Source organism: Palaemon carinicauda, chromosome 10 (genome assembly GCF_036898095.1).
Source record: "Palaemon carinicauda isolate YSFRI2023 chromosome 10, ASM3689809v2, whole genome shotgun sequence".
Taxonomy (NCBI): Eukaryota; Metazoa; Arthropoda; class Malacostraca; order Decapoda; family Palaemonidae; genus Palaemon; species Palaemon carinicauda.
In genome coordinates this window covers 157583981-157607993 of record NC_090734.1, presented here as the reverse complement: position 1 = coordinate 157607993, position 24013 = coordinate 157583981, and the positions used below count along the sequence as shown (strand labels likewise).

Here is a 24013-nt window from a genome sequence, read left to right as displayed (position 1 = left end):
TCTCTCTCTCTCTCTCTCTCTCTCTCTCTCTCTCTCTATATATATATTATATATATATAGAGAGATATATAGAGATATATAGAGATATATAGAGATATATAGAGAGATAGAGATATATAGAGAGATAGAGACATATATACATATATACATATATACATACATACATATATACATACATATATAAAATGAAAAATTTTAAGTAATTTTTATTTTTCCTAACATACATACCGAGAATTACCTCTTCGGAGGGTCCTTGGACCTCTCTCAATCTCGACCAAGATTTCCCGCGCTACCCCCCCTATCTCGCTCCCGATAGTTCCTACCCCCGCCGCCAGGATAATTCCTGCGGCCCGGATTAGGGCAGGTCACTGCTTTTCCCGGGTCAGGATCTCATTAAGTCCTCCGTTTAGCCCGACTCAGCAATAGAAGAATGGCACTCGGGGACAGAAGGGAGGGCCATTACTCAGAGGTAATTCTCGGTAAGTATGTTAGGAAAAATAAAAATTACTTAAAATTTTTCATTTGTTCCGACACGAATACTTTACCTCGAATTACCTCTTCGGAGACTTACACTTTAGGAGGCGGGAGAGCCATTCTGCCACTTGGTTAGGCACATGGTGCCTGGAGGGCTACGTAATGCGGGGGTACAGAGAGCGGATAGGGGGTAGCAGTGGAAAACTTACGCTTATAATTTAAGGCTTACCTCTTGACATTTTCTCTACTGAGTCTTCTGACGAAGTAGGGATGAGTCTATTCACTTGTTGGGGACGTCTTCCAGCCTGCCACTACACAGCTTGGAGGGCGGCGATGACTGTCCCAATGGAGAATCCATTCAAAGACTTTCTTGAGTAGTCTTTGAGGTAGTGGGCCGTGAAGGTCGACTGGTGTGACCAAGTGCCGGCCTGCAGGATATGGCCCACTGCCATATTTCTCTTAAAGGCCAAGGAAGTGCTCAGGCCTCTGATGTCATGGGGACGGGGAGTGCCTGGTACTGCCACCTTGTCTTCTTCATAAGCCCTAGTGATGACTTGTCTCAGCCAGAAGGAAATAGTGTTCTTGGACACTTGCTTCTTATTAACGCCTGAAGAGACGAAGAGGTTCTTGGCACCCGGACGGAGATGGGCCGTCCTTTCCAGGTATTTCCTGATCGTCCTGACCGGGCATAACTTCAGGTCGTCCGTATTGCCTGTCTTGGGGATTGCTGGAAAAGAGAAACCTTCAAACCTCGGGTCCCAGACTGCTGGGTTCTGAGTCTTTGCTACAAAGGAGGGTACGAACTTGAAAGATACCTCCTTCCACCCTTTGGAGTGTGCCACGTCGTAGGAGAGACCGTGGATCTCACCTACCCTCTTAGCCGAAGCTAAGGCTAGCAAGAAGACTGTCTCGAGGGTGAGATCTTTGTCCCCGATATCTCTGAGTGGTTCAAAGGGCGGACGACACAACATTTTCAGGACCTTGGCCAGGTCCCATCTAGGCACTCTCCTGGCTTGGGGAGGGCAGGATTGTTCGAAACTTCTAATCAGCATCCCTATGTGTCTTGAGGTCCCCAGGTCGATGCCTTTCAGGAGAAAGACTTGGCCTAAGGCTGCTCGTACTCCTTTAATAGCCGGGATTGACATTCCTATTTTATCGCTAAGGTACACTAGAAAATCAGCTATGTCAGGGACCGAGGCTTTGAGAGGTCTTATTTGTTTTGTCGCGCACCATTTCGTAAAGGCGGCCCACTTCGCCTGGTAGACTACGGTAGAGGATTTTCTTAGGGAAAGGGACATCCTCTTGGCTGTGGAGGAGGAGTACCCCTCCTTCTTCAGGAGTCGCTCGATAGTCTCCAGGCGAAGAGAGAGAGGGTTGTCGTGGAACCTGAGGAAGTGCGGTTGACTCAGTAGATCTGACCTGACGGACAGAGGCCACGGCGGTTGACTCGATAGGTCTTTAGGTCCGCGAACTACTCTCTCTGTCTAGCCACCAGGGCGCTACCAAAGTCATCTGTAGGCTTCGAGCCACCTCTATTCTGCTGAGCCCATGTCTTATCAGCGTGAAAAGGGGGAAAAACGTACACATCCAGATTGTCCCACTTGTTCTGAAAAGAGTCTTCTAAGGAAGCTTTCGGGGTCTGGTACAGGGGGGGGCAATAGACTGGGAGTTGGGCGTTGAGGTTGTTACAAGGCGGTCAACGACCGGGGCGCCCCATCGTTGAATGATGAGCTTGGCTATTCCTGGGGGAGGGGACCATTTTGTCCCTACTATGTGGCCCATTCTGCTGAGGCCGTCGGCCAGGACGATTTACTTTCCGGGAAAGAACCTTGCTAACATCACCCCTTGATTCCCTAACACTCAGTCTAGATTCTCTATGGTGAGATCGCCCAACTCCTTCGATTACAAGTACCCTGCTTGTTTATGTATGCCATTACCGTGGTGTTGTCGCTCATCCACGCCACGGAGTTCCCCTTTAGCAGACTTGCGAAGTGTAGGCACGCCTTCTGGACTACTTCCAACTCCAGGACATTGTGTGGAGTTGTCTCTCCCCTTCCAACCAGGTCTCTCGTGCCGCTTCGTCGAGGGGAAGGGCTCCCCATCTCTGGTTGGAGGCGTCTGTGAACAGTAGGAACGGCTGACTAATGAGCCTGAGGTGTCATATCTTATTCTCCGAAGGGAAAAATTCTCCCCGAAAAAAAGTCTAATGTTATTCCCCAGTAGTTCATTCCGGTGGAAGGGGATAGATTTTGCTACTTCGGGTTGATTCAGTTCCCAAGATCCTTGCCAAACTGGAGGAGACTTCTCCCTTGTTCCTCCAAGAGGACCTTTGAGGCGGGAAGAAGCTACCAGCCGTCCAGGTATCTGCCGAGTCGTATGCCTTGTTCGTGGGGCCCCCCTGCGACAGCCGTGGGGACTCTCACGAACACTTTGGGCGTTGTTGACAGACCAAAGAAAAAGGGGTCCTGAATTGCAGGGACTGGGAACCCTATTTCACCCGGAGGAACCTCCGACCCGAGGTGTGGACCGGAATCTGGAAGTATGCGTCCTTGGGGTCGATGGTATTCTACAATCTTTCTCCCTCAAGGACAGCAGGACCAAATTCTGCGTGTCCATTTAGAAGTCCGTCATCTTGACGAACCTGTTGAGAGCTGACAGATCTATAACCGGTCTCCACCCCCCGGGTCGCTTTTTCTGCCAGGAATAGGAGACTGTAGACACTTGACCCTGGGAGAAGAACTTCTTCCATGGTACCCTTCTCTAGCATGGACAACACCTCCTCTTGAAGGGCGGTCCTCTTTAACGGGTCTTTAGGATCTAGCCATCTATCCGGTTGGCCGGAAAAGGCGTGGGTGGTTCCGTTAGGAATGGAAGTCCGTAGCCCTTCTTTAGTAAGGACACTGTCCAAGGTTCCGCTCCTTGAGCCCTCCATGCTTGCCAATGACGCCTGAGTCATCCTCCAACGCGAAGGTTGGGTGGGGATAGGGAGCCTCCCACTCTTCCCTTCTTCTAGAGGGGCGGCCTGACCTGCCTCCCCTAGAGGCGGGGTAACCCGACCTGAAGGAGCTAGAAGGCGCTGGAGCTCCCCTGTGGAGGGGCTGAGGCGTTGCGGACCAGGAGGAAGAGGGCTTCTCTCCTCGTAGTGCTGGTAGATGCTTGGGGTGTCGCAGCACTATCCGAGACAGATCTCTTCTAGGGTGGTCTCCTAGGAGTCGTAGGTCTGGGGACGTTAGCCTCCTTCTATTTCAAGACCTTCTCCACTATGGTTTCTCGTTCCTTCCGAGGAAACAGAGATTCTCCCCCCAAGAGAAAGCTGCGAATGGGTCGCGTCCCCCTGTCTGGTGCCTTCCAAGACACTTACGCCAGAACAGTGTTTCGCTTCCAGAACACCCAGTTAGCTGTTAGTGTGAGAGACTGAAAAGTCACAAACCTAAGGGTTGAAGGCCTTGCTGGACAGGGTCCTCGGGGTCAAAGGAGGCTTGTACACCTCCCAAAGAGTGAGCCCACCAGTCCAGCCAAGAGGGGACGTTTACTAAGTCCCTCGACATTATCTCCCTCATGGAGGCTCCTGCTGGCGAGAACCAGACTGGGGCTGAAGAGGCTCTACTGTCTGAAAATGCCTGACCCCCCTTAAAGGTTGGGGGACTCCGGCAGTGTTGGCCACTACCTTGCCGACATAACCCTGCTCTAGGACCAGACCTCGGGTTAGAGGAAGTGCTAGGGACGTCTTAGGTTGTAAGGAGTCTGCATGATCCTCAAAAAGGCTTGACTTCCCGGAACCTACATCCGTAGCTGCAGGTTCCGGTACCTGTGATGTCTTCTGTAAAGGCTAACCACTCTACTATAGACGGAGTCCTCCGTCAGGGAGCGCTCTTCTCCGTCATCCGAGGACCTGGATTTCACCTGCGGGGGACGTCCGCACCAGGGGCCTGGGTTACCGCAAACAACGCTGGTTCAGCGGGGACTCCCGTCGGCCCAAGGCTCTGGGTGCCGAGGATGCGGTTCCCGTGGGCTGGTCCGACAGCGGGAACCGTTCCTTCTGACCCCAAGGCCTCACCAGCCGGGCTGGTTCGGCCAGGCCGCCCGACCAGCAGAGCGTTTCCCCCGCTGGGCGGGGTTAACCGGAGGCTTCGGGGACTTACGCTTACCTGTAGAGTCCTTCCTACCGCTTGATCTCGAGTCGCCGGGTCACCGGGCACTCCCCGGTCGCTTTGGTTCTGGAATCCCAAGCACTCCCTTGCGGTGGTACCGGTTTCCCCGGCGGGGAGCTCCGCACCAGGTTCGGGGTCAGAACCGGCAACGCCATACCGTCGAGAACTACTGTTCGTGTATTCTCTCCGGGGGACGCGGACGAGGATCCTCGTGGGCTGACCCAACGGAGGGAACCGTTCCTTTTAAGTCCGAGGGCCGAACCAGCTGCGCTGATTCGGCCAGGCTGCCCGTAAATAAGCCCGCTTACACCTGCGGGCGGGCTGGGCGACGCGGACGCGGATCCCCGTGGGCTGACCCGACGGAGGGAACCGTTCCTTTTAAGTCCGAGGGCCGAACCAGCTGTGCTGATTCGGCCAGGCTGCCCGTAAAGAAGTTCGGTTACACCCGTTGGCGGGGTGAACCGGAGGCTTCGCGGTCTTACGCCTGCCTGAAGAGGCCTTCTCGCATTTCTCCCTGCGAGGGTTATATCTGCGTCTGGAGGATGGCCTTCGTGGTGAGAAAAAACCCTGGGTTGTCGGTCCGGGGGACGCTGCAAGACAGACCTGGGAGGCTCCTTCTCGGCGAGGCTCTCGGTTGCAGAAGAGACTGAAAAATACGCTAAGAGACTGGAGAAGAATTAGAGACATTTTCCCCCACATGGGGTCATCAGAGGAGACATGGCCTGCTTGCACCAGGACTCCGTCTCCCCACACACTCCCGAAAGTAGTACTTACCTCGAACTACTTCAAGAGTTATTTTCTACACAATAAACCACCCTTGTCTCCTACTCTGGGTAGGAGAGGGTGGTAGGGAAGCTCAGCCCGGCGGGACGCCCGGCGCTAGTCTTCTTAGGCGAACCCTTCGTCGCCTACTTCCTCTTGGTGCTATACCGCACCCCCTTAAATTCTTGGGGAAGAGCAATGGGCCCTTCCCTGCAACTGACTTACCTCGTCCCCTACTCTGGGTAGGGGAAGATGGCGAAGAGAGGCTCGTCTTCCTACGAGCCTCTTGGATGTATTCTTCCTTTTAGTGCCGAAGTGCACTCACTGCACTACATTCCAGGACCAGTAGTCCTGACACGTGGTTGAAGAGGAACATAAGCTGCCCCTACACGGCAACACCGAGGATAAGGGGAGGAAGAACGATTTCTTGTAAAAAGTTTTCCTTTCAGCTATCAATTCCTTGAAGAAAATCAAGGAATACAGTTCCATAACGCACACAACGCACGACACAAGCACTAAGGAAATTAATTAAACACCGGGTAAGGACACGGTTGAAAAGTGAACGCACAGGAACACTTGGGATCACAACGCGCCAAAGGATCGAGAGTTTAATCGAGAGAGTGAGATGTTTCGCATCTCACGACCAAGGACTTAATGAGATCTTGACCCGGGAAAAGCAGTGACCTGCCCTAATCCGGGCCGCAGGAATTATCCTGGCGGCGGGGGTAGGAACTATCGGGAGCGAGATAGGGGGGGTAGCGCGGGAAATCTTGGTCGAGATTGAGAGAGGTCCAAGGACCCTCCGAAGAGGTAATTCGAGGTAAAGTATTCGTGTCGGAACAAATATATATATATATATATATATATATATATATATATATATATATATATATATATATATATATATATATATATATATAAAATTAAAGAATATTCAATTAAAAACATAAGTTTAATATTATAAAAGTTGAAGTTTACAGAAGACCAGCTTCTGAAATAAATTAAAAATGCCACTTGCATAGTAGGTCAGATATTGGAGATAAAAACAATTCCAAGAGATCATAAATCAGATATTATATCAAAAGTTTATAAGATAAAGAACTACTGTATTAAAAATACTCTCACCAGCAAGCAAATTGATATTCGCAACCACCAATTTAATTCTTATGAAATGTTACAATTTGTCAGACTTTTGGAGCTGGACATTGTAACCATGGGAAGTAGGTTATGACTACTCTTGGTCAAAATAAAAATTCTATTTAAAAAATGCTTCTTGGCACATATCCATTAAAACCCACAAACAGTATCCAGTCATGAAAATCAAAATCTAAACCTAATTCTAATAATCTTCATTCCTTAAAGGAAACTTATTAATACCCGGCCTATCCAATTGAAACACTTAAAATTTCAAACCTCCCGTAAAAAATAACATTACTTGGTTGCAAGAGGCTTCTAGCAATCAGAACAACCTTTACATAATACTCACAGCTAATAAAGCATTCTTTGCTTCAATATCCTTTGCCTCTTTAGCGTGAGCAGCCGCCCGAGCAACCTTAGCATAAGGATTAAGGTGTTGCATGGCTTGCCGATTTCTCAATGGGTTCAACCTGACCTTGCGACGTTCAACGGTCTTCCTGAAATATTTAGTTTTGATATAGAAAAGACACTGATATTTATAAGTTGAAAGACTGACTGATATTTTATAAGTTAAAAAACTTCTATATTTTATAAGTTATGAGCTCAAATAATATTTTGGTATAATGCAATTGGATTCTTATGTTGAAAGACTGATATTTTCTAAGTTAAAAGACTTCGATATTTTATAAGGTAGAACCTCAAATAAAAATTGGGTATAATACACTGATTTCACGTTGAAAGACATTTTATATACTTTAATATTCTATAAAACTTGAAAGTTCAAATAAAAATTGGGTATAATGTACTTTGATTTTTGTTGAAAGACTATCATTTTATAAGATGAAGGTTCGATATTTTATATGATGGTCTTTGATATTTTACTTAAGTAGAAAAGAATTCGATCGTAAGTTAAAAACTTCAATATCTTACAAGTTAAAGCTCAAATAAAATCTGGGTAGGATACGGTATAAAACACTGGAAACAAAGCAGCATAAACAGGACTTACTTAGGATCTCTGACGACAGCAAGAATTTCCCTGCTCTTGAGGAGTCGTGCTAAATCGGTATTAGTCATTTTTGGCATTGGTAAATTGTAGTTCTTTTTCATTGTGGATTTCTTCTGCCAGGTGCCGTACAGGGAGTTGAGCTTGCGGAATGCTGAAATTTGTGATGAATTTTAATCTATGGTATAGGCATTAAACAATATTAACTAGATGTTAGAAGCCAAGAGGAGAAAAGTTCCTTTTCATATATTAACTACCACACAAAATAGGGGGAAATGCCTTGGTAAGTAGATAAAGAAAAGCAAACATCAAAACTACCAAGGAATAAAAAATTTCCTCTAAAATTTTCAAAGGGTACAGCTTTCAAAAAAAGAGGCTTGCCAGACTTGGTAACTAGATACATAAGAGTAAACACATCAATAATTGCCAATGAACAAAAAAAATCGGTTTCAAAAAAAGAGGCTTGCCAGACTTGGTAACTAGATACATAAGAGTAAACACATCAATAATTGCCAATGAACAAAAAAAATCGGTTGAGTCCCATGTCAGGCTGTGAAGAACGTAGAGAGGGAAGGTCCCCCCCCTTTTTTTATTTCATTTGTTTGATGTCGGCTACCCCCCCACAATTGAGAGCAGTGCCTTGGTACATACATACATACACCATGGCACTTCCCCCAATTTTGGGGGGTAGCCGACATCAACAAAGAAACAAAAACAAAAAGGGGACCTCTACTCTCTACGTTCCTCCAGCCTAACAAGGGACTCAACCGAGTTCAGCTGGTACTGCTAGGGTGTCACAGCCCACCCTCCCACATTATCCACCACAGATGAAGCCTTGGTATGTGTATAAAAAAAATTCAATTTTCAGGTAATAAATTTTCAAAGGCTACAAGGTCTCAAAACCGAAGCTTACCCGACTCGGTCCAGATACAGAATCTTCCTACGTGTCCACCGGGAGCAAGCTTCAAGAGGTTGAGCTTGTTGACGCAAATGGTGTCCACGCCTGGGATGTTACGGAATGCTCTGGTCAGTCCCTGGTCCTTGTTGTAGATGATCAGAGGTCCCCTACGTTGGATACGGCGACGGTTACGCATCTTACCCTTACCGGCACGGAACCTCTTGCTCTTGTAGACCTGATGGCGAAAGGGTGTACCGTATAATTTCATGGGCCAAAAACCATTAACGGAAAAATTCTTATGCTAAAACCCTCGCTATTTCAGTAAGTTATATAAGAATCTAAAAATGTGCCAAAAATTATGCTATTTCAATTAGTTAAGCCTCCAAAATTGTATGCCAAAAATTATGCTATTTCAATTAGTTAAGCCTCCAAAATTGTATGCCAAAAATTATGCTATTTCAATTACTTAAGCCTCCAAATTGAATGCCAAAAATGATGCTAAATCAATTACTTAAGCCTCCAAATTGTATGCCAAAAATGATGCTAATTCAATTACTTAAGCCTCCAAATTGTATGCCAAAAATTATGCTATTTCAATTAGTTATAAGCCTCCAAAATTGATGCTATTTCAATTAGTTATAAGCCTCCAAAATTGATGCTACTTCAATAAGTTATTAGCCTACAAAAACATGTATGCTAATAAATGATGCTATTTCACTAAGTTATAGGCCTCCAAAAATTATGTTATTTTAATAAGTTGAATGTCCCTTAGCAATCTCATGTAGATTCATAACCACTCGGCTAAGAGCAGGTTCTCATACTAACCTTGAGAATGTCTGACCAAATCTTGTTCTTTTTAAGCATCATTACAGCTTCCTTGGTGGATTTGATCTCCTGAACCTTATCGGTTACCACCAGAGGAATTTCGGGAGTTTCCTGGATCAAATGACCTGAATTGAGAGAAAGACTGACATGAGAACAGTTTATTGGATTAAATGACCTGAATTAAGAGAAAAACTGACATGAGAACAAAGTTTCTTGGATCAAATGACATGAATTATGATAAAAACAGACATGAGAACAGTTTCTTGGATCAAATGACCTGAATTAATAGAAAAACTGGCATGAGAACAAATGGTTTCTATCATGAAATGACCAGATTAATAGTAACATGAGAACAGTTTCTTGGATCAAATGCCTTATTTACAAAAAACTGGCATGAGAACATATGGTTTTGATCATAAATTGACATGAATTAAGAGAAAAACTGACAAATTGGATAAATAAATTGATGAAAACTTATACCATTAAGAAACTATGGCATAAATTTGATTAAAAAATTACTTGTGAAAATTCATGTCTCGGAAAAACTGGGATTTGATAAAAATTGTGAAAATATCTAGCTATGACCTTTATTATATGCTACAGTACACGTTTCTTACCCTTTGACATCACAAGAGCTGGGCTGGAGGACGCGGCAATAGCAGAGCAGAGGGCGTAGCGCTTCTGGTTGACGTTAATCCTGCGGTGCCAACGACGCCAGATCTTGGTGGGAGCGAACATGCGGCCGCCGCGGCACATGTTTCCGAAGGCACCCTGACCGGACCTGTGGGTACCACCACCGCGCACACGTGGAATACGGGCAACGGCACGACCGGTTCCCCAGGACTCGGCAGATGTCTGGTGACCTGAAAATTTACAAACAATTGGTACCGGGGGTTGATGACACCAGATCATCTTTCTATATTATTTGCTAAGCTACAATATAAGGCCAGGAATAAATCGCCCTGAAGAAAGGAAAGGAAATAAAATAGGAGAAGTGGAGGAAATAAATGAGAAGTGGAAAGGAAATAAACTAAAAGGAATGAAAAATTAAAAATATTTCAAGATTAACAGTAAGATTTTTCATGTATAAATTAGAAAAACTGTTTCAATTATGAAAAAGTAATAAAGGAAAACATCTTTTCCTAATTTGGCAAATAGAGAGCAAGCTCTTTAAATACAAAATACTCTACCGTCAACAGAAAATTTTCTCACCTGCATCAGCACTAACGGCATAGGGTTGTCTTGCATTCTTGGACATCTGGTCGTGAACAAAGTTCACGACATCAGGCCTGATTGGGGCCCTGAAGACGGCAGGAAGAGCCACGTTGGTACCAGACGGGGCCCCATCTACGTGGATGCCCACTAGTGGGCGGGCACATATAGTAGCCTGAAAGGATAAGATGTTAATCAGTTAAATAGAAAAGATTCAACAGCAGGTCTTACCAGATCCCAGACATCAGTAATCTTATAGTAAGCTTTCATTACTTACTTCTAACCTTACAGATTGAAATTTATGAAATGGGAAGTAGTCATGACACCAGTTACTGTGGCAACAGCAAAAATGGGTCCAAGCGTGAGCTTTGTTTGGAAGGATTTTCGTACGTGATGATGGCTTTCAGCATACTAGTCGATTTACTTTTAATGATGAAAATTATAGTATGTTAACCATTTTACCTTCACGCTATTTGGAACCCCCTAACCCACAGGGGTGATTTTTTTTTTTCAAGCACATTTTAGAGTATATATTTCTTGAATTGCTCTAACAGCCTCAATTTTTGTCATAGAGGGGTCAGGTTGGTCTCATTCTCTTGGAAAATGCCTAAGTTTCTCAAAATATTATCAAAAATATGCAAAAAAAAAAAATGTAAATAGTTTTTTTTGCAAGGACGTACCGGTACGCCCATGGGGGTAAAGGGATGAGTTTTGTGAAACGTATCAGTACGTCCATTGGGGGTAAAAGGGTTAACCCTTTCACCCCCATTGGATGTACCAGTACGTTCTTGCAAAACTTATTTACATACTTTTGCATTATTTTGATAAATTTATGAAAAACTCCGGGCATTTTCCAAAAGAATGAGACCACCTTGACCCCTCTATGACAAAATTTAAGGCTGTTAAAACAACTTTAAAAAAATATATAGCAAAATGTGCTCGAAATTTAACCTAACCTTGGGGGTAAAAGGGTTAAACATCCCTATAATTCAAATCCCACACTATCCCTTTCCTATTCAATTGGGATAATGACTAGAATAGTCAAGTTAAAGGGTGGCTGTGTTAGAACATTGTTAAAAATCCTAGGTCCGTGAGTGCCTGAACCAGATGTAATTTGATGTCGGACTACAACTACTTGAGACGGCAGTTTTTACTAAATTGTTAAAAGGGTTAATAAACCAAATGTACAGTATGTTACGATACTGTACATTTTATTAGAGTATAATAAATTATCCCATAGCACAAACGCTAACGAGAAATACACCTATCCTATCAGTAATTATTGTAACATCATTGTTCACTTCAATTACCTTTGGGTTAATGAAGGCGATAATGAGTTTTAATCTAGCACAAACTAAAATATACATGACCATCAATAATAATGGTATGTAGGTCTTAGTGCATACTGTACTGTACACAATTATAGAACAACCTTGGGGTTTTTGTAAAGAGAAATTTTGAATTTCTTATTTCAATCTAATTAGGTTCATTTAGCTTTGTTTACATAGAAGTGAGAATGATGACCAAACCACAAATTCAAACGGCAGATGGATGGGCAGGAGTACTAAGGGTCTGGTAAAATTGTCAACCAACAGAATCGAGGAAACCTAATCAAGAGAAAGTTGAAGAATATTGGGGGTCCAACTCTTTTAGTGCCTTATGAAGCCCAGTTGTAAGTTTGGGTGAACTAATCTCCCTTGGGGAGTGCGAAGAGCATGCCCAAACCATCCCCATCTACCCCTAATCAAAACCTCATACATATGGCATTCGAGTAACCTCGTATAGCTAAATTTCACATCCTGTCCTGCCATTTCACACTACCCTAGTTCCTAATTAGCAATAAGGACCAATTAGGAACCCGGGGAGTGAAATGGCAGGACAGGATTTGAAATGTAGCTATACGAGATTACTCTAACGCCATGTGTATGAGATTATGATGAGGGGCAGAACGAGATGGTTTGGGCATGCTCTTTGCACTCGCCAAGGGAGATTAGTTTACCAAACTTTCATCTGGGCTCCACAAGGCAATAGTAGAGTTGAAAGACAAGCCTACATGGCCAAGGACTATGTACATACAAAAAAAAAGTCTTACAACTGGGTCACAAGGGTTAAAAGGACTGCGTCATAGCTTGTACACCTTCCCCAATTCTAATTTCAGAAGAAACAAAAGGACGTGCAACATAGGACAGTACTGGACGTACTAGTACAGGTATATTAATGGTTTGAGTACAACCTAGTCAAAAACAACCAATGCAGCCAGAAAAAGTGAGGTTGGTGCAGATATGCATGGACAGGTACCAAACTTCCTATTTAAACTACAGTATCAATAATTCTTTATACAGTACCATTTTTAAATCCCAAAAATAATCTTGACCCCCTTATTGGGTTTTTGGTCTAAATTTTGGAAAGCTCATCAAATTTCACAGATTTTCCAAATAAAACATTTGCCGTGGCCAACCATCTTAAGTAGATAATATTTAAAACATTAAAATGTAGTTGGTCGAGAAGGGTAATTGACGAGTGATCATTGTCATGTTAGGAGACCTTTCAATTCCAGGCCTTGCCAATTGATTTAGACTCCAGATTTAGATTGTGATTGGCTGATAATGGGGGAGGGACTAATGCTTCACGTAATCAATTGATCTTAAAAGTTTCTTGCAAAAATAAAAGCAACTTCCAGAGCTGTGGACAGGTTCATAAACTTGAATACAGTAGTCCAGTATCTAGAAATTGGTTTACAAATGATGCCCACCAAATTTTGGAAGTTAATATGTTCCCGTCTTCTTTACACCTTCGATAATGATAAGTTGGTGCCATTTCTGGTATACGATCTCATGACGTCATATCGGAAATCATTCTTTCGCTCTGGTATACGATCTATTTATATATATATATATATATATATATATATATATATATATATATATATATATATATATATATATATATATATAAAAAGCATAGAAAATCTAAGGGTTCTTGCTTCACAGTGCGCTCGCAATTGATAGATTGATTATGAGTATTCTGGCATCCCGACATCTAAGGTCATAGACGCCGAAAAATAAAAACAAAGCGCATATCTATTGGCAAGTGGCTATGTCGAGTTGTGTACGCTAACATCAATGATTAATTATTTCTTCGGCAATTATTCCTGGTACATAGATACTGTATATGTACACATTTGAAGTATTTTTTATAAATCTAATGGTTCTCGCTTTGCCGTGAAGTGAGATCGCATACCAAAGCTTAAGAATGACATTGAAATCGCATACCAAAACAGCACCGGTGAGTTTACTATACCTAAAAATACATAAATAATTTGTAACAACATTGTTCACTTCAATTACCTTTGGGTTAATGAAGGCGATAATGTGTTTTAATCTAGCACAAACTTTATTTATACGTGTCCATTAATAATAATGTCACGTAGGTCTTTCGTGCTACCGGTACACAGTACTGTAAAGTAATATATACAAAATTTAAAGACCTTTGTTAATATTACAAACCTACATGATATAGACTTTTGTAATCTTTCTTTCACTAAGGCACAAGTTTTCAGCGTGTATGTATGATAGGGGCCAACTGCATGTATGATATCCAACTAGGAATACTTTGACATTCACTTTATTGCTGTATGTGCAGTGGCTTGTTCCCCAAGATGATGGTAGGAATATGTTCAAAACACAGAAAAGTGAAATGATAGTTAAGGCGCAAAAGCTAGCTAATCTTACATATTCGATCATAGAAAAAAGTTGTAATAAGATATTGATAGGGAAAACATACTGGAAAAGTGTAGCACTACCTTCTATATTATATGGAACAAATGTGATTAACTTAACGGAAACGGAAATAGAAAAGTTGCAGAGAATAGAGAATGGAGTGTATAGAAGGATGTTAGGGGCTGTAAAGAATACAGCAATTGTAGCCTTGAGAGGGGATGTAGGAGCATCTGCTATGAAAACAAGGGTAATGGATGGTAAGCTGAGGTACCTTAATAGCATTTTTAAGGGAGAAAAGGACCTACTTACAACAATAGTCAATGATATGGAAGAAAAAGAGAGGAAGTGGTGGATGCATGTGAAGAAGTATGCTGAAGAATGTGGGATGGCGATGAGAGAAGTCAAGAGATGTACGAAAGAGGACATAAAGAAGAGAACAAGAGAATAGGACACAAGCAAATGGAAGAGTGAAATGGAGTGTAAGGAGTTTAATTTTGTATAAAAACTGGAAAAGTGAAATCAAGGAGGAGGAAGTGTATGACAATACATTTTCGTCAATTTTATTATTCAGAGCAAGGACAAACTCATTGGGCTTGAATATAAGAAACAGACACCAAGATGGAAATATAAACTGTGTATTCTGTGATGTAGAAGAAAATGCTAACCACTTTATATTAGATTGTCCACAGTTTAGTGATATAAGAATTAAGGCAATTGAGCTTCAACAACCATACGAAGAAGATAGTGCACAAACAGTTGGAAAATTCCTTTTTTGTTAAGATAATATTGAAAATAAGAAAAGTATACTACAACAAATGTGGATGAAAAGAGAAAAAGTAGTGAAAATAAGGAACACACAAAACTAAAAGACACAGAGGCGCCGTTGTAAAGGCTATGCCTCACCCCAGAACCTGAACCTAATTTGTTTATTATCGCTCCAACTGTTATCTTGTATAGAATAAAAAAGTTTGGAAATGGTCTACGGATCTTAAATATGTTATGTAAGGGGGGATCCGGGGGGGCGCAGCCCCCCTGGGTAAGGACACGGCTTTTAGCATAGGTTAGGTGGGTTTTTTAAGTTAGCTTCTCCCGTCGTACTCGTAGGTAAGGAAACTGTTGTGTAAGGGGGGTCCAGAGGGGCGCAGCCCCCTGGGTAAGGATACGACTTTTAGCATAGGTCAGTTGGGTTTTTTAAGTTAGCTTCTCCCGCCAAAATCGTTTTTAGAACAACGGCCACAGTTCAGAATATTCCCGTTTTCTACGGGATCTGGCCGTCACCCTACAAAAGGCTCCGAATATTCTAACCTGATTATTAATCAGTTCAATTATAAATTTCATTTGGACACTTCTCTCGTTCTTGTTCTCGCTAACAGTATGAGGCATTAGGCGGGTTAGCAACCTTGTACATCAGCGGCCAGTTCCTCATGCATTCGTTAAAAATGGACATCAACTAACCTAAACTTCCCACCCCTTAACTAACCTATAAGCCATGTCCTTACCTACTTACCTAACAGGGGAGGGGGGTGTAACAGCCCCGCGACACCCCTTACACTGCCACATTCTAAGTTAGACATAACAAATATAGGTGGCCGCTATCATACACGTCCCGCAAACATGCCAAGTATTTCAGGGCGATTTCAACTAATTCACTAGTTTGTACAAGTAACAAAACTAAAGTATTTCAGGGTGATTTCAACTAATTCACTAGTTTGTACAAGTAACAAAACTAAAGTATTTCAGGGCGATTTCAACTAATTCACTAGTTTGTACAAGTTAACAAAACTAAAGTATTTCAGGGCAATTTCAACTAATTCACTAGTTTGTATTAGTACTGTAGCAGCAAAATTATTTCAAGGGTTTGAAATGATTTAGATGTTCAGCAAGTTTGTCGTCGAACAGTTTGAAAAAACTGTTCTCGCCAGACTTATGTGGGCGGGTCATCATCGTCCGCAACCTAATGCATTTGTGACTGCCCGACACTTCGGTAAAATTATATTTACGGGCGGAACATTTTGTGCAGAAAAATTATTTATTTTTTTTTTTGAATAATGTTCTGTCAAGCAAATAAACCAAATAAATATTAAACCGACCAAGAGCAGGGATAATTTTTTTTTCAGAAATCAAATGGTTTTCGCTTTGCTCGCAGAAAAAGAAAGAAAACTTTGTACTGGTGAGCAGTACATGCTAATCCCATTAATTATTACTGAGATTATAGTTTTTATTTGCAGTGGAATAAATAATTCTTATATAAAAAAATTTATCTATGAGAAACCTTATGACATGAAGGTTCGACAAACCGTTCAACCTAAAGCCAGCTTTAAACTGTTAGCAAAGCGAGCCACAGAATAGCAAATACCCATGAATACAAAATGGGAGACCAACGTACCCACACTTACGCTTGGGTAAAGGATTTACCATACAATGGGCGCAGCTACAAACGAAGTTAAGAAAATTTCCATTTATAACCACTGCGGCCTGGCCCATCATACAAAGGACCCCATATTAAAGTTACAGAAACAAGGGCATTTCCCATAGAATAAAAAAAATTATATTTTCTCAGCAATATAACACCTTATATCTAAAATTATAAGCAATGAGGTTATCATGCACAGCTCCGCATGTACCACTTGCCAGAACGTAGGAGCTTGATTTTTTTTCTTTTTATCTGCAACAAAGCAAGTGCACGGCAGTGCAAAGACCATCTAATTTTTTTAAAATATCACCGTTCATAGACAGTCATTGGGTTTCCAGTTTGTATGCCGTTACAACGAAGGTGTAATTCAATGAAAGCAAATTTATTAACTATAGGAAAAACATTATGTTCAAAAAGTTCCCTTCATAACTAATTTTACCAGTTGCCTATTGGGCTTTTAACAGCCAAGTAACTTATAATAGAAACACCCAATTATCTTCTAAAAGGTCCAAGATGACATGACAATTTTAATGGAAACCTGTATATTCTTGGGGATAAATGTTCAATAGGATAGGTGTAAACTTTCATTGTCATAGATTTTCTTTGATTAATGGGCAATCTTTTTTTTTTGGGGGGGGGGGTTTGGAATAGGATCTGAAGGTAGTTTAACAGTTAACAGAATATTACTTAGTGGTACTTTGCCAGGAGTGAAGCTGGTTGGGAGGCTAACAGGGTTGAGACTTGGGCATGGGCTAAGGTATGAATACGCCATGGGGTGTATGTATGATGGCGGCTAAGGACACGAGTTGGGGTAGAATGTAGTTAGTTGGGATAGACGATATCTTTATTACTTGTCAAATTGTTATTCCTCATGGGGGAAGATATTCTTTACTATGATCCAACGTACAATAATACAAAGTTAATTTATAATTTTAAAAATTATACTTTACCCTTACCACGGCAATATATTCAAAGTTCAGCCCGGTTCGAACGCAGGTCACGGATAGCTCCTGCTTAGCTTCCAAACTTCCCCGATAGATAGAGCACGCGTCGTCCCAGGACAAGCATTTACAAAACTAGTGAATTTATTACTATTTCATTCTGTGATCATTCCCTTGAAAAAGATCAGATTTCGGACAATTTTCTACTCAAACTCTGGAGGTCCCAAGCCTGTCCCAACAGTACAAAGGCTCCGAACTGGCCGCCAATATACAAAGGCTACTAAGACACTCTTAAAGGGGTACACCCAGTAAGCATATAGGTTAGGATACGGCTCCTAGGATAAGTTAAGTGTAAAGACCCGATTAGGGGATCTAGGGTTATTTTAAAATGTAGATTGTCAAATTTTCGGTAAAGTTTTACTGTATCACAGGTTCTGATTTCGCAAAATTGGTAATGTTATACACCTGTCTCGAAGTTTTCCAAGGCTACAAATTCGCAATTGGATTCAATTACGAAATTCAAAATAACGTACCTGCAGAGATCCAGTCAATTATGAGTTCCGATGCAATATTGTACAATATAAATTTCAAAAGGGTAACGTATATCAATTTAATAAATTATTACGGTGAAAATTAGTAAATTTCCCAGCAACGCCCCAAAATTTAACCTTTCAAAGGTCCATGACGGACGGACCACATGGCCGATACCCACAGCGGACGTTCAATGATTCAAGACCACAATTATTAAATATATAAGAAAATTATGATAAAACATAACATCGGCAGCCTCTTGGGAAAATATTTTCAAATATTCTCGGATTTAAACTGTTGACCACAACCGGTGAAAGGAAAGATAACCGAAAAGCGACTCGCCCCAAAAGCTTTCAAAAATGTAGTTAATATTCACAAATACAAGACACCATTGCAATTAAAATGTGAAGACAACATATCCGCATACTTTATCCTCGCGTATGATCACAAATATAACTTAATAACATTAAAATATACGAAATCTCACCATTATTTATCTTGGGCAGATGGATCTGCACGTGTGGTGCTTACGACGATCCTGGCTTAAGAGACCGAATGACAACAACAACCTCTAGCGGCCAATGCTTCAACTAATTGAAGAGAAAACATCGTATCATTTCCTAAAAGCGTCGTACCTCTGATAGTATATTCTAACTATTGTGAAATTATTATTATCAAGTGCAAAGTATGCTTTATATTAATTCTTGAACATTCTATTAACTTTCGAAAGGAACTTGGCAGAATTCTAATCGGGTAGCAGAATCAGTAGGACTTCATAAGTTCAAACTTGCAGCAAATGTGTCTTATGTTGAACAGGCTGACAAGTCGTCATAATTTGTATATGAAGTATCTGTTTTAATGTTGCTGGTGTTTTTTTATTAAGATATTTTATTGTATTTTTTCAATTAATTCTTATATCGTTTATTTCCTTATTTCATTTCCTCACTAGGATGTTTTTCCTATTGGAATCCTTGAGCTTATAGCATCTTGGTTTCCAACCAGGGTTGTAACTTAGCTAATAATAATAATAATAATAATAATAATAATAATAATAATAATAATAATAATAATGATAATAATAATAATAATAATAATAATAATAGCAAATGTATTAAATACCATCAGACTCGTACACGGTATTGTGAAAAAAAAAATTTAGTGTTGTGTCATCTCTACTATGATTTTCCTTATTTTAATATACACCTGAAATCAAACTGTGTTTCTTAGCAATATTTTGAATTCTTGTATAGACTTTTCCAATAAATAGATTCGTATATTCAATATTTGAATAATATTAATAGTAAGGAGAGCCGTGTGTATCAGAAAATTTAAAGGAAAATTAAAATAAAATATAGTAATATAAATATTCGAGATGAAACCCGAAAGTGATATTGGTGGACTTATAACTACAATAAATGACTGATTGAGATACAACCGCTAGAGGGTTATTGAGTCCTTTGACTGGCCAGACAGTAGGCCTACTATATTAGATCCTTCTCTCTGGTTACGGTTAATTTCTTCTTAGCCTACACATACGCAGAATATTCAGGCCTATTCTTTACAGATTCTCCTCTGTCCTCAAACATCTGACAACACTGAGGTTACCAAACAATTATTCTTCACCCAATTGGTTAACTACTGCACTGTAATTGTTCAGTGTCTACTTTCCTATTGGTAAGGGTAGGAGAGACTCTTTAGCTATGGTAAGCAGCTCTTCTAGAAGAAAGACATTCCGAAATCAAACCATTGTTCTTTAATATTGGGTAGTGCCATAGTCCTCCACGGTCTTGGGTTAGAATTCTCTTGCTTGTTACAGTTCTTTAAATATTTTACTTTTCCTTGTTTCCTTTCCTCGTTGGGCTATTTTCCCTGTTGGAGCCCCTGGTCTTATAGCATCATGCTTTTCTAACTATGGGTGTAGCTTAGCAAGTAATAATAATAATAATAATAATAATAATAATAATAATAATAATAATAATAATAATAATAATAATAATAATAATAATAATAATGATAATAGTAATAATAATAAGCTATAACCATATATGGAAAAGCAAGATGCTATAGAGTCAAGGGCTCCAACAGGCAGAAAATTCTGATCAGAGAAGAATTTGAAATATGGAAAAGAAAAAATACCAGAACAGAGGATTTTTTAATTTAAAGTTAAAACTTTTGACTAACAGTTTTATTAACACTGTAGAATGAAGAAATGCAACTGTGTATGTCATATTTGATCTAAATTGTAATAACAAGACTGATAAAAGCACATTAGGATTTCTTTATATATATATATATATATATATATATATATATATATATATATATATATATATATATATATATATATATATATATATATAAATATATATATATATATATATATATATATATATATATATATATATATATATATATATATATATATATATATATATATCTTGTTATATGGCGAACTTTACATATTTTTGAGGTACTGTACAGTACAGTAGGCTAATTAGTAAGATAACAATTCAATCAAGTTGATTAACAAATTAATTCTCTCCATTGAAAATAGAGAAAACTAACATATCGATACAAAATTTATACAAAATTTTGTTAATATGACATAATTCTGTATTTGTTATATTGTAGGAATCAAAGTTTTTCCCACAAGAGCCAGTACGGGAATCATAACTACTGTGTACGGTAATTATCGTACACTGCTCACCTATACGTGTAAGCATTGTATGAAAGTTGTTCATTTTCCACAATTTACTTGCTTGTGCACATAGATTGCCAACGCAGAGCTTTTCCTAAGGTTTTTGGAGAATATTCTAATTTATAGTTTGTGTATTTTGTCTTGTGTCTTTCATATATAATTACCTATATTTTCAAAGATTTCTTAGTGTAAATCTCTATTCTCTCTATCAATGATTTCCTTCTAAATATCAAAATATATTCAGTTGATTTGGATGTTTGAATAGCATATCAAACTATTATTATTATTCGTTTCCATCAAAGTTCACTGAGCAATAGTTTGCAATTTGTTTGAAAACTTGAAAAATAAGAACAAATTATTTGTCTTGGAGTAATTTTTTATCTATATTCATAAGCATAATAATACATTATTTATCAATTAAGTAATATATTCATGTAAGACACAAGAAATGACAAAGAAATTCAATATATATTATTTGAATAATAAAGAACGACACTTTTCGCCAAAGTCTCCAAATAACAACCATTAGTTGGAACGTCCGTGTATAGTTTCATTTATTAGTTATGAAGGAATTATCTAGATAGAGTGTAAGTTTCTTTCAAGGTCTATCAGGCTAGAAGTTAACCATACCTTTGAATAACTGAGAGTCAATACTAATATGTCGTAGGTGGTTACAAATAATTCAAATTTATCTATTTGGTGTTTTAATTGGAGAAATTTAATACACTGATCTCTCTCTCTCTCTCTCTCTCTCTCTCTCTCTCTCTCTCTCTCTCTCTCTCTCTCTCTCTCTCTCTCTCTCTCTCTCTCTCTCTCTCTCTCTGCGCAATAAATTGGTTAAAACAATAAAACAAAATCTCTCTCTCTCTCTCTCTCTCTCTCTCTCTCTCTCTCTCTCTCTCTCTCTCTCTCTCTCTCTCTCTAGCGGTCTGTTAAATTCCCATTGATTTAAACCAGAATGAAAACTGTTGTAGTTATGTACTTAATACAAAACCACATCAAATTTTCTTATATTACAGAAACATGTACACAAAAATATATAGAAAACGTAGCCCTCAGAGGAATATTGGGAGTTAAATAGGCAGGGCAGGATTAGAAATGAAGCTATAAGAGAGATTACTCGAGTGCCATAGGTTGATGAGATCATGGTGAGGGGTAGATGGAGATGGCTTGGGTATGCTCTTCGCACTCCCCAAGAGAAATGAATTAACCAAACGTTTAAATGGACTCCACAAGGCACTAGAAGGGTTGGAAGACCCAGGCCTACATGGTTGAGAACTATGAAGCTTGAAGTGGGATATGATGAATGGAGAAGTATTGAATTAAAAGCTCAAGATAGAGACGACTGGCGAAATCTAACCGAGGCCCATTGCGTCAATAGGCCTAGGAGATGATGATGATGAATATTTATCTGTCAAAATATTTCTATATACAGTACATAAGGACAAAATTTCAGCTGTATTTCATATCGCTTAGGTTAACAGAGAAGCAATATATTGATTAGTATTATCAAAACCCTTAAAACGGAACTGATAACAAGAGATTAAGATTTTAATCCATGGTAGCATTAACGAAAGCAAAGCGGATCTTACAAACGCTGTTATTTCGTAAACTTTGGCCATAACGATATTGTTATATATGAGGATATAACACCGTAAATGTTATAAACAGATGTGTAAGAGGATATATTTGACAAATGAATAGATGAAAAAACATATTGGCAAATCTATGTGATCATTCACGAGAAAATGCTATTTTGATTTAACTTTTAACTTTAGCTAAACTTCTTTTTTTAACATCTAGTCTCATGTACATTTCATATCTCTAGTCTCACATTTGACTTGCTTGAAAATATCTCTCTGCATCGACTCCATGAACAAAATAATATATTTAATATATATTTTTAAATCATGTTAGTTCGTGGAAGCCAAAAGTAAAACATATCACACTGGTAGGATTGAAATACGTCGAGTCATCATGACTCCTTCTTTAGATGACCCTTTCTGCCTAAACTGGTTTGATAGAAAGAGAGAAAGTGGAAGGAGGGCTTCCAGAATACCTAAACGTCTCACATGTCCATAAATGATCAGTTACGTTAATATATATGGATTCTGGTTTGCATTCGATTAACCTGCCAATACAACAGCATCGAGAGGTTAATAAACACATAATCAAAGATACAAAAAAAGAGATAATTATATATGTAACCCATTGAAAGTAAGGTCTACCTGTGACACAATTTGTATTTTGTCTCTGTCGTCATTTGACTTATATATAAGTCGCTCTGAAGTTAGCATATCAAACAAAGAAGAAGAAGAAGAATAAGATAAGGGTTATCATGATTTCACCGAAGAAAACCAGTTTTAAGCAGTTTACAAGGTTAAGAATTCGACATAAAAACAGTTTTAAGGCCCGTTTGGGCAAAAGGGCATGAGGTTACATAGCATTTTATCGGGGTTTAAGTAAAACGCCTTTCTGCAATAAAAGTTATTTATACATGTTAGTTTTAGCGAACCATGTTGAAGACCTATGCCAAAACTGATGATAGTATCCTAACTGATTTCAAGACAAAATGGGATAAAAAAATAAAGAGTACGAATATTGCTAATGATGTTGTTATGGTGCAGGTGGAAAAAAAAACTTAATTACATTAATATGTATAAGTTTAGAAGGTTTGCACGTATCTATTATGCAATAGAGTGCCCGCAAACTTATTTTGCGGAGTACGCAGTTAGGAACCAAGAACCAGGATGCTACTGAGTGTATAGAACCATAAATAATAATAATAATAATAATAATAATAATAATAATAATAATAATAATAATAATAATAATAATAATAATAATAATAATAATAATAATAATAATCTAATGTAAGTCTACCTTTACTTATGTAATGCCCGTGGATTTTTATAATCTCATTCATTCTTTTATTTAAAGTCACAAGAAATGAAAAGTTTGAGAGAGAGAGAGAGAGAGAGAGAGAGAGAGAGAGAGAGAGAGAGAGAGAGAGAGAGAGAGAGAGAGAGAGAGAGAGAGAGAGAGAGAATATTTACAAATATTAAGTTGGTGTATGTCGTTTAAGCCTAAGCATTTCAAAGCAAAGAATGTAAATTTTCCTTTGCATACCAAAACAAACGTAGCCTTTTGTTCTTTTTCTAAAACACCGGCTCTTGTGATTTAAGAATTGATTAGCGAAACAACAGAAAACTTTAAGCTTGTTTTTCTTTCGTTTTGAAAACCACGATG

At 39.5% G+C, this 24013-nt stretch overlaps 1 protein-coding gene across 1 annotated transcript in view; it reads right to left on the bottom strand.

The window, feature by feature from the left end:
• RpL4 (ribosomal protein L4) overlaps positions 1-18707 on the bottom strand; it is a 19486-nt gene extending 779 nt beyond the window's left edge. Inside the window, exons 1-7 of the mRNA XM_068382077.1 lie at positions 18554-18707; positions 10463-10637; positions 9868-10113; positions 9251-9375; positions 8441-8660; positions 7531-7681; positions 6874-7021 (exon numbers count right to left, since the gene is read on the bottom strand). Of these exons, the coding sequence (XP_068238178.1) occupies positions 6874-7021; positions 7531-7681; positions 8441-8660; positions 9251-9375; positions 9868-10113; positions 10463-10637; positions 18554-18556 (1068 nt within the window). The 5' untranslated portion in view covers positions 18557-18707. The remainder of the gene's footprint in view (positions 1-6873; positions 7022-7530; positions 7682-8440; positions 8661-9250; positions 9376-9867; positions 10114-10462; positions 10638-18553) is intronic.
• Positions 18708-24013: the final 5306 nt, after the last annotated feature.